Below are 17,283 nucleotides of genomic sequence, written 5' to 3' on the forward strand. Positions count from 1 at the left end.
TTACCCAAAAAAAAAAAATCACTTTAAACTAAATCAAAGTTCTAGCCATAAGTATGTTCTCGTGTGATCTAGAAGGTTTAATTCGGTCCTGAAATCAAGTTGATCTAGTTTTAGCTAGGAAGTTTTCAAGCCATATTATTGATGACTGATGAGCATCTTTATAGTTTCTCTCTTGGCTGTCAAATCTATGAACCTTGCTTTAACTGTTCGGTGAGATTTACAACCGTCAGATCATACGTCTTTGTCGAAATTTTGATTTCGACTGCATGTTTTACAACGGTCAAAATCCAAATTTCGACTGAAATTTCGATCCAACGGTCAATTTCTTCTCACTAAACTAAAGCAATTACTTAAATCCACATATCATTTACTTGGGAAAGTTTTTTTTTTTTTTTTTTTGGGTTAAAAAACGAAAGTTGACTCTTGCAACCACGGAAAACTATGATTGGCATGTGGTAACCTTCATGGATGATTCAATCAAAATAATCCACAGGCCACCATTATCGAGATGAGGAGGTCAAAGTTGACCCTCTAATTGAGTAAGTGTTGGAATAGATGAAGAGAAAAAGAAATGCCACTAATCATTGTTTGGGATCTAAAACAAATCAAAATTAAGCCATTGGGTTGGTATGAAAAACTATTTTAATTACATCTACTACAACAAGAATTAAAACTAAGCAAGACATTTGGCATAACTAATTCGATTAAATATTGTGCTCTCTTGATTTCAATGTATTAGGACTTTTGCTGGTTGATGATGTATATCTACATGTTGCAATCAAATTTGATCCTCCGAGGGGACTGTGGTTGAACCCTAATTGGTCGGGTGAGGATTTATTACAGAGAAAGAAGGGGAGAGTAAGTCGTAAGTGGGGTCAGATAGTTGCCTCCAACAATTAAGTTGGATTCAATTACAACACCATTCCAATGGTAGGATTTTATAGCTTCAAGTTGCATAACGGTTGATATTTCCAATTGGAATTTGGCAGCCTTGGCGAAGCAAATTTGGCTCATATGCATGAATTCGCTATCTCTGTGGCAAACCTTTGTTCGACATAGATGGTTGAAGAAGAACACTATTTGGTCCCTTCATCTACCGAGTCGATGTTCTTTCTCTCTTCAGGTCATATTGAAGGTTAGATCTCTGATTATTCATAAGATTCGATACTTAGTGCATGAGGGATCCACCATATCAACTTGGTTTGATCCATGGTTGGAATCGGTTCCACTTTATAGCCCTGAGTTGTTGGTGTCTACTGCGGTTGGCAGGGAGCTTCATTCTCGCGTTTCAAACTTGATAGGTGATCATGAAATGTGGAATGGAGAGGTAAATGATCCTGTGATTCGTGACAAGTGACCTGAAATTTCTAAGACGCCCATATTTCGTCGTTTGGAGGGGGATAAGCCAGTGTGGACAGCGAGTTCTTCAAGCGATTTCACTATTAGTTCAGCTTATAGTATGCTTCGTCAAGCAAGTGAAGAAGTGGGTTGGTATAATGTGATTTGGTCTTCTAAAAATCCAAAACGGTTCGCTTTTGTTGCTTGGCTAGCTTGCCTTGAGCGCCTTCCTACCAAGGACCGATTAATCTCATGGGGTAAGAATATTGACCCAACTTGCTCATTATGCCAATCGGTAGGAGAATCGCATGCTCATATCTTCTTCTCCTGTCCTTTCTCGTTTGGTGTTTGGAGCCGTCTCATGATCCTTCATGGGCTCAAGGATCCTAGTCCTCTCTCGTGGGCAGACGCCTTGCAATGGTGCATTGAGCATTTCAGGGGATCCGATAGCTTGAATGATGTGAGACAATTCAGCTTTGTTACCATGATTTACTTTTTGTGGCAGGAAAGGAATAATCGTACCTTTCAGAAGGGCTCTCGGAGTGACCTTGACATCTTTTACTTAGTGGCCAAGATGACCCAATTACGGTTTCATTTTGCAAAGCTAGTGGTGGAGGATTGCCCGAGACAGAGACAATTCTTCTCTAGTTGGGGTATTTCGATTTCTTTTGCCCAGGTTAAGAGTTTTGTTCATTATTGGTTACCACCGCCATGGGGTTGGATCCTGATCAACTGTGACGGTTCTCTCCGGGGACATATTGGAGGGTATGGTGCTATGGCTCGAAATTGCAGAGGTGATGTTATTTTTGCTTGTTCTGGTGGCTGTGCTAATGTGAGTGTTTTTCATGCTAAGATGCTTGCAATTCGGTGTGGCTTGCAATTTGCGCAGCAATACGGCTGTAATAAGGTTTTGGTGCATTCAGACTCTGAAGTAGCAATTAGGACTTTACTGGGTACTTACCGTCCACATTGGGGGATACTACACATTGTTGAGGATATTCTTCACTTGAGATCTTTGTTTCAGGAGTATATCTTGGTGCATGGTGTTAGGGAGACTAATAGGTGCGCAATTTTTTTAGCCGGATTGGCAACGTCGGACCAATAAATTTTGTTGGATCCTCTCTCTTTGCCTGCTCAGCTCTCTCAATATGTTGTAGAAGAGCGACAGGGTCGTAGGTTCTGTAGAACCTAATCCTGTATTATTGTTTGTATTCTATTTATTTCTATTAATATAAAGTCTCATTTTCTCCAAAAAAAGAAAGCAATGGAAGAGTGAATTAGCGTTTGGCTTCGTTCGACAATCAATCGGGACTGAGCTTAGTACTTTGACATGAATTGGTAGGAGACTCTGTATGACAAAGCTTTTTACGGTCCTAATATTGAGCTAAATTATGTTTTGGAACCATTTTAAGGGACTGAAACTAGATCACTTAACAGTTATTCATTCTCACCCTCTAGAGCTGATCACCAATCTCCAACAGCAACGACAACCTAATTCCAATCTCCCTCCATGTGCAATGTGCAAGACCCAACCCTCTAGATCTATCTACATCTGCAAAACCTGTAGCTTCATTCTCCACCTTTCATGGTTCTCAGAAACCTCAACTCATTAATCACCCATCAGATCCCAACCACCCACTCGGTCTCCTTCCTTTCCCAGCTCACCCAGATGGAACCTTCACCTGCAACTGCTGCGGCCTCAAAGACAATGGCTTCTGTTATCACTGCAGAGCTTGCAACCTTGACCTACACATCAACTGTGCTTCCTTGCCCCTCACACTTGGTCACCAAGCCCACCCCCACACTCTTAGCCTCTCCGTTCACCGTCAAGTATCTTTCAGATGTGATATGTGTCATGGTGCCGAGGCATTAAACCAGTGGTCATATGAGTGTCGTGCCGGCGATTTTGATGACCACTTGAAATGTGCTTCCATGCCAATGTCTCTCAACCACCATACCCACCCTCACATCCTCTACCTTTCAGTTCACCGTGAAGCAACTCTCTCTCATATGTGCATATGTGATATGGATAGGCAACACCACTTTATGGCCGGCCACTTAATAGATATTATTTTTAAATTGAATATATGAGAGTAATATTAAAAATATATAAATAAAAACTAATTAAACTACCGATGTCAGAAATAGAGAGCTTGGCTGATAAATTAGGTTACTCAAGGATCGAAGTCATCGAACTAAATAATAATACTAATTATTATTATTTCTTTATTGAACTAAATTATTACCATAACATAGTTTACAAGTTTTTTGACTTTTGGTGGCCCGGTTTCCATATATATGATAATGTTTACAATTTTAATACATTTCCGGGTAGCTGCAATGCAATTAGGCTTTTGGTGCCTTTATATTTCCAACCTGCGGTTCTCTTCTCTTCTCCATAACCCACTTCCGTCCCCATACAAGAGAGAAAGAGAGATGGCACCACCAAGGTGCAACCAATCCATTCAACACTTCAGTCATCCTCACCCTCTAGAGCTCATGAATCTCCAACAGCAGCAACAACAACCCTACTCCATTAATCTTCCTCCATGTGCTATGTGCAAGCTTCAGCCCTCCCAATTGATCTATATCTGCAAAACCTGCAACTTCATCCTCCACTCTTCATGCTCTGAGAGACCTCAGCTCATTAACCACCCATCACATCCCAACCACCCACTCACTCTCCTTCCTTTCCCAGCATACCCAGGTGGAGCCTTCTGGTGTGATGCCTGTGGGCTAAAAGACAATGGCTTCTGCTATCATTGCAGAGCGTGCACCGTTGACTTGCATATCAACTGTGCTTCCATGCCTATATTACTCTACCATAAAGCCCATTCCCACCCTCTTACACTCACTTATTTTTCCAAGCATCAATTTTTCACATGTGATGTGTGTTCCGGGAGAATCATGATGAACCAGTGGTCTTATAGTTGCCGTGCCTGCGATTTCGATGCCCATGTGAGTTGTGCTGCTAACCCAGATGCTCAGGCTAATTGCCCGAATACTGGATTGTGGGCACCAGGTAGAGTTGCAACACAAATTCGTGATGCTAACCCAGCTGCTCAGGTTAATCGCCCAAACACTGGACTGGCGGCAGCAGTTACACTTGCAAAACAAATGTCTGCAACTGCTAATTTTGTCAACCAATTGGCGAGCCCTTCCGACGGGCAATGGGTGTGGAAAGATTATATATGAGATATATTTGTTGGAATTGTATCAGTTGGTTGTCTTCTTGAAATATCTATCATGTGGCTTTTCGTTTCGGAGAAATTCTTTCTTCTTGTGTTCTTCTTCAAATTAAAATAAATAACCATGGAAAACCGAAAATGTAATTCTCTAAATTTTAGGTTTTGGAATTATATCAGTATTGTTTGGCTGTGTTCTTGAAATTTTTATGGTGAGGCTTTTTGTTTTGGGGAAAATTTATTTGTTAGGTTTATCTTCAAATTAAAATAAAGGGTAAATTACATATAGACTTAGTTTGTAATCAATTACATCTACTATTTTTGGGTAAAAATCAATTACAAATATCCCCTTAATGCTTCAGCAGAACTGTCCATTTATAGCTTTAAATTATTAACAGTAAAGGGCATCTGTAATTGATTACAAATACACGGGGTCCATTTGTAATTTGCCCTAAAATAAATAATCATTTGTATCAAATTCGTGTAAGAACAAAGCAAAAATGTAATTTTATATTTTTGAGGTTTTGTATGAGAGTTGGATTTTCTATCCACAATGGTAGAAGATTGTACTATCTTCACATTCTTCTATCGCACATTAAGAAGGGGACCACCGCTCACCAAATGATTAGATAAGCATAAGGGTTTGGTTGGTGGTTTTAAAAAATCTTATTATTTTTTTAATGATAAGTTGGTCTGGGTCAGCTTAATGTACATGTACAGATGAACTTCAGATCCAAAAAACTTCATGTACAGCTGAGTGAATTAATATTTTGTCACATTCGAAAACATATATGCAAAGTTGACCCTCTAAATGAGGGAGTGTTGGAATAAAAGAAGAGAAAAATAAATGCCACTAATCATTGGTTGGGATCTAAAACAAATCAGTGGCTTGCTGATCCGAAATTAAGCCATTGGGTTAGGTTGAAAAACTATTTTAATCACATCTATTACAACAGGAACTAAAACTAAGCAAAACATTTGGTAGAACTAATTCAATTAAATGGTGTGCTCTCTTGATTTCAATGTATGAGGACTTTTGGTAGATGATATATCTAAATGTTGGGATCAAATTTGATCCTCCAAGGGGACTGTGATTGAACCCTAATTTGTTGGGTGGGGATCTATTACTGAGACAAAAGGGAGAGCAAGTCACAAGTGGGGTTAGATAGTTGCCTCCAACAATTAAGTCAGATTCAATTACAACACCATCCCAATGGTAGGATTTTGTAGGTTCAAATTGCGTAACTAGAAAGGAATGGAAGAGTGAATTGGCGATATCTTTTCATGAGTTAGGTGAGGGGCATTTATAATGTAACTTGACTAATAAGGTCGTCGGCTTGTTCAGCTGACTCAAATCTCTTTTATGGTCGACATGTAGATTGCGAGAGTTGACCTCCTTGACACATTGACTTCTACTAGCAGTTGTGTTAACTTGATAGTATAGGGCCATAGGCTCTGCCACCGACAGTGGACAACTCGACTGGAGCCTATGGAGTGATTCCTGCCTTCTATGTGAACAAACCCAATGAAGGTTTGTCTATGTAAAGCCCTGGTCTTCGGGGGTGATGTTTAAGAGGTCTGATCATGCATACCCAAACACCATACCCATCTTCACACACTCCACCTTTCAGTTCACCGTGAAGCAACTCTCATATGTGATATGTGTAGAGGCGATATAGCAGGAAACCAGTGGTCTTATGAGTGTCATACCTGTGATTACTTTGCTCATCTGAATTGTGCTTCCATGGCCATGTCCCTCAACCACCAGGTCCACCCCCCATGCACAGTCTTACTCTCTCCATCAGCCGTCAGAAACCCTTCACTTGTGACGTCTGCCATGGAGAAATCGCAGTGAACCAGTGGTCCTACGAGTGTCGGGCATGTGACTTCGATGTTCATCTGAGTTGTGCTAGCAATCCACATGCTCAGGTTGGTGCTGATACTTCTTTGTTTATTCAGAGCCTTAACGCTCAACTGACAGCTCAAATAATTATAAATGCTGGAGAAGCGTTGAGGAATGCTACAAGATTCAGGTATAAGTGAGACAATGTTATAAAGGATCTCATAAATAGAGGCCTTCTAATCGACTTTGATAGAATTTCCAGTTTCCTAGTTACTATTTCCACCTCTTGGAATGTATACATTGTGGGTTGAATGAATAACAACCAGTGATGTGATCAGTTGGATCTCAGTATGGTATTCTGCACAATAAGACCAATTGTATTTGAATCCTTCTTACTCATTCTCATTGAACTTGCAAATTCTTCTTTTATAGGAACAATAATACAGCAATGAGGAACTGATACAGTATGCTCACCTATTCCTATAGCCAAGGTCCGTTACAACAAAATCAACCTCTCTTTATTAGTTATTTCTTTATCCTACACAACTCGTTCAATGAAGCTTGAAAAAATGGTGCTTATAGCCTTCATGAATAAAGACACGTATGCGCAACAAAATTAAGATGCCATCCGCCTCAGATGTCCTTGGGGTCGTTGATTGCCTGAACATCACAATAGAAACATTAGAATAGTATTAATGCCCTCTCTGCAATACAATTGACCATAGATTTAGGTCAAAAGGGGTTTCAGGGAAAAAGAAAACGAGATCTGTAGTGATTCTACCTTGTTCTCTAGTACAGCTCCATCTGGAATTTCCATTTTCTCTCCAGGTTTTGCTGTGATGGTCACATTTCCCTTGGGAAAAGTAAAACAGTTAATTAATCATAGGTAGGAAATGTTTTTCATTAATGAGCCTAAAGCAGATTCTGGAAAAATTGTCATTCATGAGCCAGGATCTTTTGTAATGCATACCTTAAGTTTTATGCCAGAACCGAACCAGACATCACCACTCACTTTCAAGCTATCAAGCTCAATGATGCTTGGGATAGCCTTGAAGTGGCTAAGGAAGTTGCTAACCTGAAGAATGTAAAATCGAGGAGTCACATAACTGAAAAGCATACATTCCATCTCTTGGTAACTGGTAGAAAAAAGCTGAACCAGAGGATTAGCTTGAAACAAGCTAGGTAGACACCAATGGATGATTAACTTCTCTTTTGACACAAATAGTCCTCTATTTTTTTTAAAAAAAAATTACAAAACTATATGTGAAGGCAGAGTCCTTCAGATAGATTACCTTCTTGTACTCTGGTCCCAATTCAATAGAGGGATTTGAAGGATTGCTTCTGTCTTTGTTTCGGGTTACAAAGCCATCAGCTAAGGTGTAGAGATCAGACTGCAAGTACAAACAAATGCTCTAAACAAGGGTAAATAATATACAAAGATGGACATTAATGTTAAGAGGGGGCTTTAGGGAAACCTGGACAAGAAGCAAATCGGATGTTGCTTTCACTGGAAGGAAACGTGATCGGGGAACATTGATTCCAATAGCATTATCAAAGAACTAGTTGGTGGAAAGGACACAAAAAGCAAAATAAGAAACTAAAGTTTCATCAATGAATATATATCAGGATGAATAGTATGGTATATCTGATAAATACCCTAATTGCTGCACCAGCTGCAGTCTCCAGCTGAAGAACTTTGACCCCATCCACTTCCTGGATACACCATTAGTTCCAATAGTAAAACCAACATATTATTGATCTACCACTTAAAAGGAAGAAGAAACCCACCTTAGGGTTTGGAATGATCTCCATTTTTAGTGCATCAGCTTCTACAAGCCTTTTAATGGCCTTCAAATTGGCCCACCTGTACAAAACAAGTATTGACAAAATCATAATTGCAGTTTTTTTCTGGACAACACTATCACAATTTTGACCTTTCCCCTAGAAGAATCACAATCTTGAGAGTAGTGTTTTATTAAGATCGAGGACCATGTAGTGGATAAGAACTCATTAAGGTATCAGTAGCTTTTCTTATTTTCAGTATCATAAGGTGTCTGTAACTAGTCTGATAAATTACAAACCATTAGTAACACTCACAAGTTGTTTGTGTTGAAAATCTTGAACTTCTCAATAGACTTGAATTCACTGACCTGTATGCATGTCACATTCAAGATTCAACAAGATTACTTTTGGAAGGGGAAAAAAAGGCTCAGCCATATAATTGGAGAGTATTTAGAAATCATGTAAATTCATTCACCAATTTAAAGATCCTTCAAGTATTCAACAGTTAAATAAGCATTGAAACTAAATTACCAGATGATGTACAAGGGAAAGTTAAAACAAAAAGTTCTTTTTTTTTTTCCACTCACATGCTCATCAGCAACCTGTGCAATTTCCAAGAGCTGCATGTGTAATGGGAGAAAGTAATAAAAAGTTAGTGTTAAACAGATAAAGCAAAAAATGATTTACAGAGATAGGACAACAAAGGAGCTTACCAAGTATAGGTTATGAACAGATCAGCATGGGAAAACAAAGTGTATCGTTTTGTGTTTTAAACAATGATATGAGAGAACAAGTAAAATATGTAAATTGAGAACTAAATACACTCCAGACTAAAGAAAAAAATTTGCAGTTTAACTTGTTAGATTTTGTCCAACCAACAACTGAAACTGGAACTTAAATCTAGAAGACTAAAATCTAAAAAGACTTTGTGGTTCTGATCCTTTTCATTTAAAGGCAAGGAAGGTTTGGGGTTAGAATGAGGCACATGTAACGTAATTAACAAGGAAATATCCAATCATGAACCTACTTGGCTCATTTGATTCAAAAATACAAAATTCATTTTAATTCAGAATACGTCTATTATGTTATTCAGAATTTTCTCAAAGCATGAAACTCTTAATATTTGATAGGACACATTGCCATTGTGAATATAATTACAGAAGAAACTCATATAAAGAGTTTTTATGCACCTGGGATTAAAGACTGCATGGATATATGTCACAATTGAGATTCATGACCACATTCTGATCGAATAGCGGTATTACAATTTTTTCCATCAACCAGACCACAAAGAACATCTGTAGACTAGAGCTACAATCATTTGCACATAAAGGTAGGTGTATCATTGTCCAGTTTACCATCCAGAATCTGTGATGGCCAATTATAATATTTTAAGAATAATTTCATTGGAGGAATATAATCAATCAATTAAAGAATCAATTTTTTCCAATATGGTGAGTATTGGAGCTTTTTATGGAGATAACACAAAGTCCTTGCTGGACATATAAATTTGGATGCCAATATGTGTAACTTTGTATACTGTTGGATCAGCATACCTGAACTCTCCCTTCATAAGAAATAAGGGTACCACCCTTGACATCTGCCAAGGTTTTAGGAGTCACCTGCACAAATATTAAGTTTTAGAAGATTTCCCGGATTCCAAAGCCAAAGGACATGAAGATGTCATCCCCAATTACCTCCATACAGTATTCATTCTTGTTTTGGACCAAATGATTTAGGATTTCTAAAGTAACCAGTCAAGGAGAGCATGTCTTCCAAATGGTAAGTTTCTTATGGTAGACACTGTGCTATGCTGAACTGAAGGAATATGGAAGGGAGAGGGAGAGGGGAAGGGGGGAACACATGCAGAAAACCATAATACGGAAATCTTCAGCAGTATAGGCTATAAAAAGGATACTCAGGTCAACAACCGCACCCAAGTTATCTGAGTTGGCAACAAAGACATACTCTTTGCCCTGAATCACAGAAGTTTCAACAATTTAAGAAGACAATAATTAGAAGAAAAATGTAAGAAAACAATAAACAAAATTTAGAACAGGTTATACATGTTGGCATCAGAAAATGAAACCATGACACATCCAAGTTCTACCTTTTCTATTAAAGCATCCAGTTTGCCGCTATTCATCAAGGCGGAGAACACATCTCCATGACCAGGAGGATACCTTCACATTTGTAAAACAAGTGTGAGGCAGATGTGATAACATTAAAAGAAAGTACAAGATCCATCCTTCACTTATAAAAGCTGGAGCCCAAACACATGCTGGTTATCAGACTTCATATTGGAAAGTGATCTCCAAAGCTTGGCAGCTAAAAATATAAATGCATCAGAATTGAATATGCTATAAGTTGCTGACAAGTGATGCCACTGTCAGAAAGTAGTAGAACACCATAACAGACATGGAAGTCTAACGCTACCTCCAACTTTAATAAGGCTACTTTTTCTCATTATAGAAAGGCAACAATAGATCTATTTACATAAAGGAATAAAACCATAAATAAGAAATGTTGAAGCTTTATAAAGTAGTATACATAATTAAAGGCTAAAGAATTCAACATTTATTGAAATGGCACAAATAAATTATCCCCTATTTATGCCATGAATATCTCCAGAATGAGAAACTGAAAGCCTTAGAAAGAACACATGATTTTATATAATATGCATAGTGAATTGTTTTCCCATCCAAACTTTTCCTTCCACCTACCAATAAAAGAAACTTAATTTCTATCCAAAAGCCCAAAGAACATCAGAAAATTGAGTTGAGTTTGAGTCAGGTTTCCATATTTAAGAGAAGAAAAACCATAAGGTAAATTCTTTAAGAAAAAAAAAACATTTAAGCATGCATTATTATGTGCCAAGTAAGCATGGTGATTAAACAGTTTGAAATAGAATAAAACTCAACAAATAGATAAACAAAAGGGATCATCATTAGCATACATGACATGGAATAGGCACTGTTCTGGCCTGGAAGTGCACCTAGCTACTGTCAATTCATTAAAGAAGATAACAGTGGTCATATATGCAAACAAAAAGAGTACAAGTTGATGAGAACCATGGTCCGACCAAGTATCCTCTAGTATGAGTTAGTTGCTAAATCGTCAAATAATAATAAGAAAAGAAGACCTGGTAAAATAAATAGTAAAGGAGAAAGAAAAGCATAAGAAAGAGTTCATTTGCCCACTGAAATAGCCAAACAAAGTAAACAAAAGGATGAATCCGGTGCTGAAGGCTTTGGCACAAACAGACTGCAGCTCTACCCCAAAAATTTTGCTGAGAGGCTAAGAAAATAGCACTAAGAAGAAATTAGTACTAAACTAACATGCATACCATCCATCCTTGCCAGTTTGCCCCTTGCACGGAAGTGGCGAGAAATCTTCAACAACCAATCGAGGATATTGACTCTGGAGAAATCATACTAACAGTATTACAAGCTATGGCTCTTACCAGGACAAGAAGTAAATTTGAGGTACAGAAACGAAACATAACAGATATCAGACCTGATTAAAAGTATGAATTTCAACATTTGACTTAGAGTATTTCTCAACAATCTGCATTGAATATTTTCAACTGATGAGTTTTCTGATAGAAATGAATATAAAAAGTTAAGAAAACAATAAGAAAAGTATACATGAAATTCTTTTACCTTCTGTGTATCATCATGAGTGTTGAAAGAATTCATCAGAAGCAGGGGAACATTGCACTGATACTTGTTATTAAGTGACTGCAAGCAATTGAAAAGGGAGGTCAAGCAAAAGCAATCACATAAGACCCAAATGTAGTGAATGGAGATAGTCTGAGAGGGAGGGATTGAATTTGTCATAAACTGACCTCAATTTGGATGACAATCAAGTCAAGAAATGTCATCCCATTACGAACTTCAATGACAGACCTGCAATGAAACAAGAGATTGAAAATCGTACAGAATTTAAATGTAAAAATGAAATGAGAAATAGCCAACATGGATTCTCACTCCAACAGAGTTAAATGATTTGCCTTTTCTAGAAGGGCAAACTTGACCTTTATCTACCAGACAGAAGTCATACCACACGAAATTCAATTCATTCAGTAAATACAAGTTATAAGAAATATAATCCATCTCCCTAATTTAAGATCATGATTTTTGTCACTGATACCACTACCACCTGCTCTATGAAGGTTATAAAACTAAACAATGTAGATCTGTTAAAATTCCATAATAGAATACATGATTTCTTTCCCACTCATCAACTAATGAACACAGTTATGTCAAGGAAAAATATTAATTAGATCAGGAGTTTTGTGCTAATATTATTTTTAACCTGTAATACCATGCAATTGAACAGAGATGACAGAGAAAACTGGGAGAAGCTATTGACAAAATGCAAGACAATCAGATCAAACCTTATTAACATACATAAAGAAAGCAAGCAGGTGAAGGTTGGCTTCAACAAACTTACACTAGCATAAGAAAACTCAATCATAAATAAATAAGCACAGAACTCCAAAAATGACAAAATAAAATTAATATGAAAATTATAGCATGCAACTTCTTTTGCTGCCTCATGGTCTCAACTGGGGGGGGGGGGGTGGAATACTGGAATATAACAAAATTGCGATAGTCAAGAAAATTAGAAACAAAGGAACTGACGTGCTAAGCATCCTCTTCAATAGTAACAGTAATAATCAGTGTTCCCCTACACAGATAACAGAATCATCAAACTTATCATCATCAATAGGAAAAATATGGCCAGGAGCATTACTTAGGACCAGTACAACCCATCGTCGTCCCCAAACCACCATTAAGCTTCAAGACAACGAGCTTGTCCAAAAGATTTTTGGTTTGCGCGACATCTGAATTGATTCAGAAAGTGAGAATCTCAATAAAAGAAAAGAAATGCTGTTGAATTAATGAATAGAAATAACCAAGGAACAAGAAATATTTTATAACTGATCATAAGATCTACGTAGAAAATTACCCTCAGGTGAAGAAGCCAATGTATCGTAGGGGACAACTACTTTATCAGTAGGCGTCTGTATCTTGCTCCAGTCAACGAATTGAGCTTCGCCACTTTAAAAGCACAATCCAATCACAAATTAATCAGAAACAAGAAAGAAATCATAAAGAAACATTCAAGAAATCCAAATACAATGCTCTACCTTAGATAACGAGCCACAAGATTGATGAATCCAGCCTTCTCCTTGTCACTGTAAAAAGCAAGAAACTCAGATCTAAGATCCTACATAATAGAAATCCAGACACAAAGTATTTGAACTTCAAAACAAGCTGCATTCATCACAAACGAAGTAAATCGATTCCGGAAAGGATAAAACACCTGATCTGACTGAGACCATTGGTAGCAGATTGAAGCTTGGAGAGCTTCTCTGCTTCGGGAGGGTTAAGAGCTACAGAAGCCATTAGAGACGAGTTTCAAGTTCGAGCAGAGAAAGAAAAAATGTGATTTATAAGAAAGGGAAGAAGCAATGCAGGAATGAAGAGAAAACAAGCAGCAGGTATTTATAGCTAATGGGGTTTGAGTTTCACCCATGAAACCGTTACGAAAGAAAGAATATACCGGCGGACATGAAGCATTTTACCCGGAACGATCAAGTGCGAAAACGACGCTACGTTTCTCAGCAAATGTTCGAGTTTCCACGTGGCGGATGACGAGAAGACTGGTAATAATCGACGTCGTTCTATCTGGAGATGGCGTTGACGGTTGACCCCAGCAAGTTCCGTATCTTGGTTGATTTTGTTAATTGATAGACTGAGTGTCTAACTTTGAAATTCTAGAGCTATTAATATATAATCTTGTAATTTTTCCAAAATTATTACGTTCTTTGATCTGGTGAAGATTAAGTACGTGGCTCAATCATAGCCGTTCTTCTTTGATGAACGTGGTTGCAACTCGCAGGCAACATCTCGAGTTTAATTTTCTTTACATGGAAAAGAAAATAAAAGAAAAGAAAAAAATGGTAAATTTCTAAATTGAGATCTGAAATTTTCCCGTTTGGTGCTGTGGACCAAATTTTTTATTTCAGAGAATATGTATGGACAAACGTCTGTATCAAAACACGGTCGGTTCACCAAAAAAAAAAAAAGGTCCTCTTGTACCAAATAGATTTTTTTTTCCTTTTTTTTGGTAGATACGAACTAGATGGTTAGGAGGGTGAGATTTCCGTTCAAGTTTCAAGATAATGCGAAGAATCTTGAAAAGTTAACTAGCCCCGAAGGGATTTATAGAGTTTTTGATCTCATATCATGACTAACTAGGGTGTTTGAGTCGACTCCTTGAGCCTAAGTCCTATTGTCAGGATCGTCTTTTCAGACGGATCTAGACAGCTATTGGTCACAAATTATGGAAAGCCTCAGACGTAGTATGATGAAATTTTTTTTATATTTTTTTACTTTTTTACTTGTAGACCCTACATAATTTGTAATTGTAATGCTGTCGGGGGAGCACAGAGTTAGGAGAGATGATCAACACTCCAGTCTTATATAGTTTTTTGGGAGAAATTTAGAGACACTCCTAAATAATTGACAAAAAGTAAACGCATTTTAAAACTCTGTTAAATTTGTTTAGTTAAAATCTTTAGTTGGTTAGACAAATGATAAATATACATTTAGTTGTATTGTTCTATATAAGGGTATCAATCGGTACAGTTTTGGTACGGTACCAAGTTTGAATACCGAAAACTAGAACCGTACCGTACCAAATTTACACAGTACGATACGGTTTCTATATTCATAAAAACGGTTTAGTACAATTTCGGTATTAAATCAGTGCAGGAAAACAGTTTAAATACGATATCTAGTGCGGTACAATTTTAGTACGAATGAACCCATGCCACTTTTGTTATTAATTCATTAAGATCCTAATGAAATTGAGATCAAACAATTGATAGAATAGGATATTAACAGGGACAAAGCAAGTAAATCTAAGAAAATGAGTGAATTACGAAATGAAAAACTAAAACAAGGAATTAGGGATAGGGTAAGGGTAAAGTGTTTTAATTTTAAAATTACATTTATATTCCTTAATTTGGTACGGTACCAATTCGGTACGGTTTCGATAGATACCGATGGTATGAATACTTAAAATTGGAACCGTACTGAAGAAATTTGGTTTCGATACGTAACATACCAAATTTTGAAATGTATGGTACGGTGCGGTTTTAGTAGGCATGTAAACGGACCGGATTCGGCTCGGATACACCAAGTATCCGAATCGAATCCGGCAAAAATTTAGAGAAGGCATCCAAATCCGAATCCGAATCCGAAACTTTATCGGATATCCGATTATAATCCGATCCGATAAAATATCCGATTATTGATTGATAATTGTCACTTTTTTATTATAGAGTTCTAATTTTCGATTACCGAATGCCGCTATCCGAATCCGATTATCATCTATTTTTAAAGAAAAAATATTAAATACTTTATTTTATCCAGATATTATCCGATTCGATAAGCAATTATCCGAATCCGAATCCGGTTGTTTAGCGGACGGATATGAATATTTTCCGGTAAGAAAATTTTCGGATACGGATACCCTTAAACGAATATGAATGCGAATTCGGAGGCGGAGGCGGATTTCGGCTATCCATTTACAGGTCTAGGTTTTAGACGACACAGTTCGGTATGGTTAAACGGTTTCGATACGTAATTGACACCCTTAGTTCTATATCTTATATTATAATATAAAATGACGAAAAAGAAATAAGGAACTCATACAGAAAGAAAAAATATGAGATTTAGGAGCCTGTTTAATAAGGGCTAACACGAGATTAAGAGTAATTTAAAAATTATAAAAGTTATCCAACCATGATTTAATCGAACTAGCTAATGAGGTCTACTATTGTGCAAATCTAAGAAAAATTTTGAGGAGATCATGGACAATTTAATTTAGTTTTGGTGTCTGTGTTTTTCACCAACTATCTCTTTGCGATATCCTTGAAATTTTCTCCAATTCTTTTATATGTATAGAGATATTAACATTAATAAATAAAATAATAAATTTATTTTTAAACGGGAACATATATAATGGATCAAATACATCATTCTCCAAATCCAATCCACATCCTATTACCATTCTAATGTCAATCTATACAATAATTTGTATGTGATATTCACTTCCTCATACAAAATATCTGAATAAATAGACACCAACCCAAGTTAGAATTTGGATTTTTGGATCATTAATTTTTATATTTTACCCTAAATTGAGAATAGGATTTTTATATTTTACCCTAAACATTTTTCATAATATATTCAAAGCTGGATGGGATTGGACCACACAACGAATTATGATATTGAGGCCCACATCGAGATTTTTTTTTCTTTGTAAATTTGAAAAATTAAAGTTTTGTAAAACTATTAAAAAATAAAAATCCTTATATTTCACTTTACCCATGGACAAAATGGTCATTTTAATCTAAAAGTTAATGGAAAAGTAAGAGTGGGTAACTAGTACTATTCCAAGTTCACCATATTGGACAACATGTAACATTGCCACTTAAGTGGCCAAGCTAGAATTTGGCTCATTTTTGTTATTGGAAGTGGAGTCCTGTCTAAGGAACGAAATCTCGTTCCATATCACTAGTTCACCACCTGTCGAATCGGCTAAAATGGCGAAATCTCGCTGATATTTTGGCGAGATTTTGTAAAAGTATCAGGAGATTTCGACCACCCATTTCGGGGGGTAATTTTGGCCATTTTGGGCTTAAATGTGGTAACAACCCTAATTTTCAGGGGGTAATTTTGGCCATTTTGGGCTTAAATGTGGTAACAACCCTAATTTTGGCCATTTATATGGAAGAATTTATAAGAAATAATTCAAATTTACTATCATTCCTAGTCACATTTAACATATTACCTTCTTAGACCTAAATCATTCGGATATAAATGGAAAGATGACCTGCTGACCTTGAAAATTATCTATTCATAATTTAAATTGTTTTCATAAATTTTTTCATGTATATGTTTTTCCCTAACCACATTTGGCACGCTGCCTTTTGAGACCTGAATCACTATGACATAATTGATAAATTTGCTCATTAACCTTGAAGATTTTGCTACAAAATGTTTGTTTAATTTGAATTATTTCCAGAAATTATTTAATATAGATTCTCCTACCTAA

General features: G+C 36.8%; 1 protein-coding gene across 1 annotated transcript; it reads right to left on the bottom strand.

Annotated features, from left to right (window-relative positions):
- Positions 1-6,654: 6,654 nt before the first annotated feature.
- LOC149013389 (UTP--glucose-1-phosphate uridylyltransferase-like) lies at positions 6,655-13,621 on the bottom strand. The gene is made up of 21 exons (XM_089158583.1): positions 13,480-13,621; positions 13,304-13,351; positions 13,123-13,214; positions 12,907-12,997; positions 11,996-12,056; positions 11,811-11,888; positions 11,665-11,715; positions 11,495-11,568; positions 10,259-10,331; positions 10,067-10,124; positions 9,846-9,892; positions 9,705-9,770; positions 8,736-8,768; positions 8,464-8,516; positions 8,155-8,230; positions 8,023-8,079; positions 7,842-7,925; positions 7,659-7,757; positions 7,337-7,441; positions 7,148-7,219; positions 6,655-7,026 (listed from the first exon to the last, which is right to left on the bottom strand). The coding sequence occupies exons 1-21, from the start codon at positions 13,560-13,562 to the stop codon at positions 7,000-7,002; spliced, it is 1,428 nt and encodes a 475-aa protein (XP_089014709.1). The 5' UTR covers positions 13,563-13,621; the 3' UTR covers positions 6,655-6,999.
- Between the last annotated feature and the right edge of the window lie 3,662 nt (positions 13,622-17,283).

This window comes from Hakea prostrata, chromosome 6 (genome assembly GCF_041222555.1).
Source record: "Hakea prostrata isolate BN-2017 chromosome 6, UWA_Hpros_2, whole genome shotgun sequence".
Lineage (NCBI taxonomy): Eukaryota > Viridiplantae > Streptophyta > Magnoliopsida > Proteales > Proteaceae > Hakea > Hakea prostrata.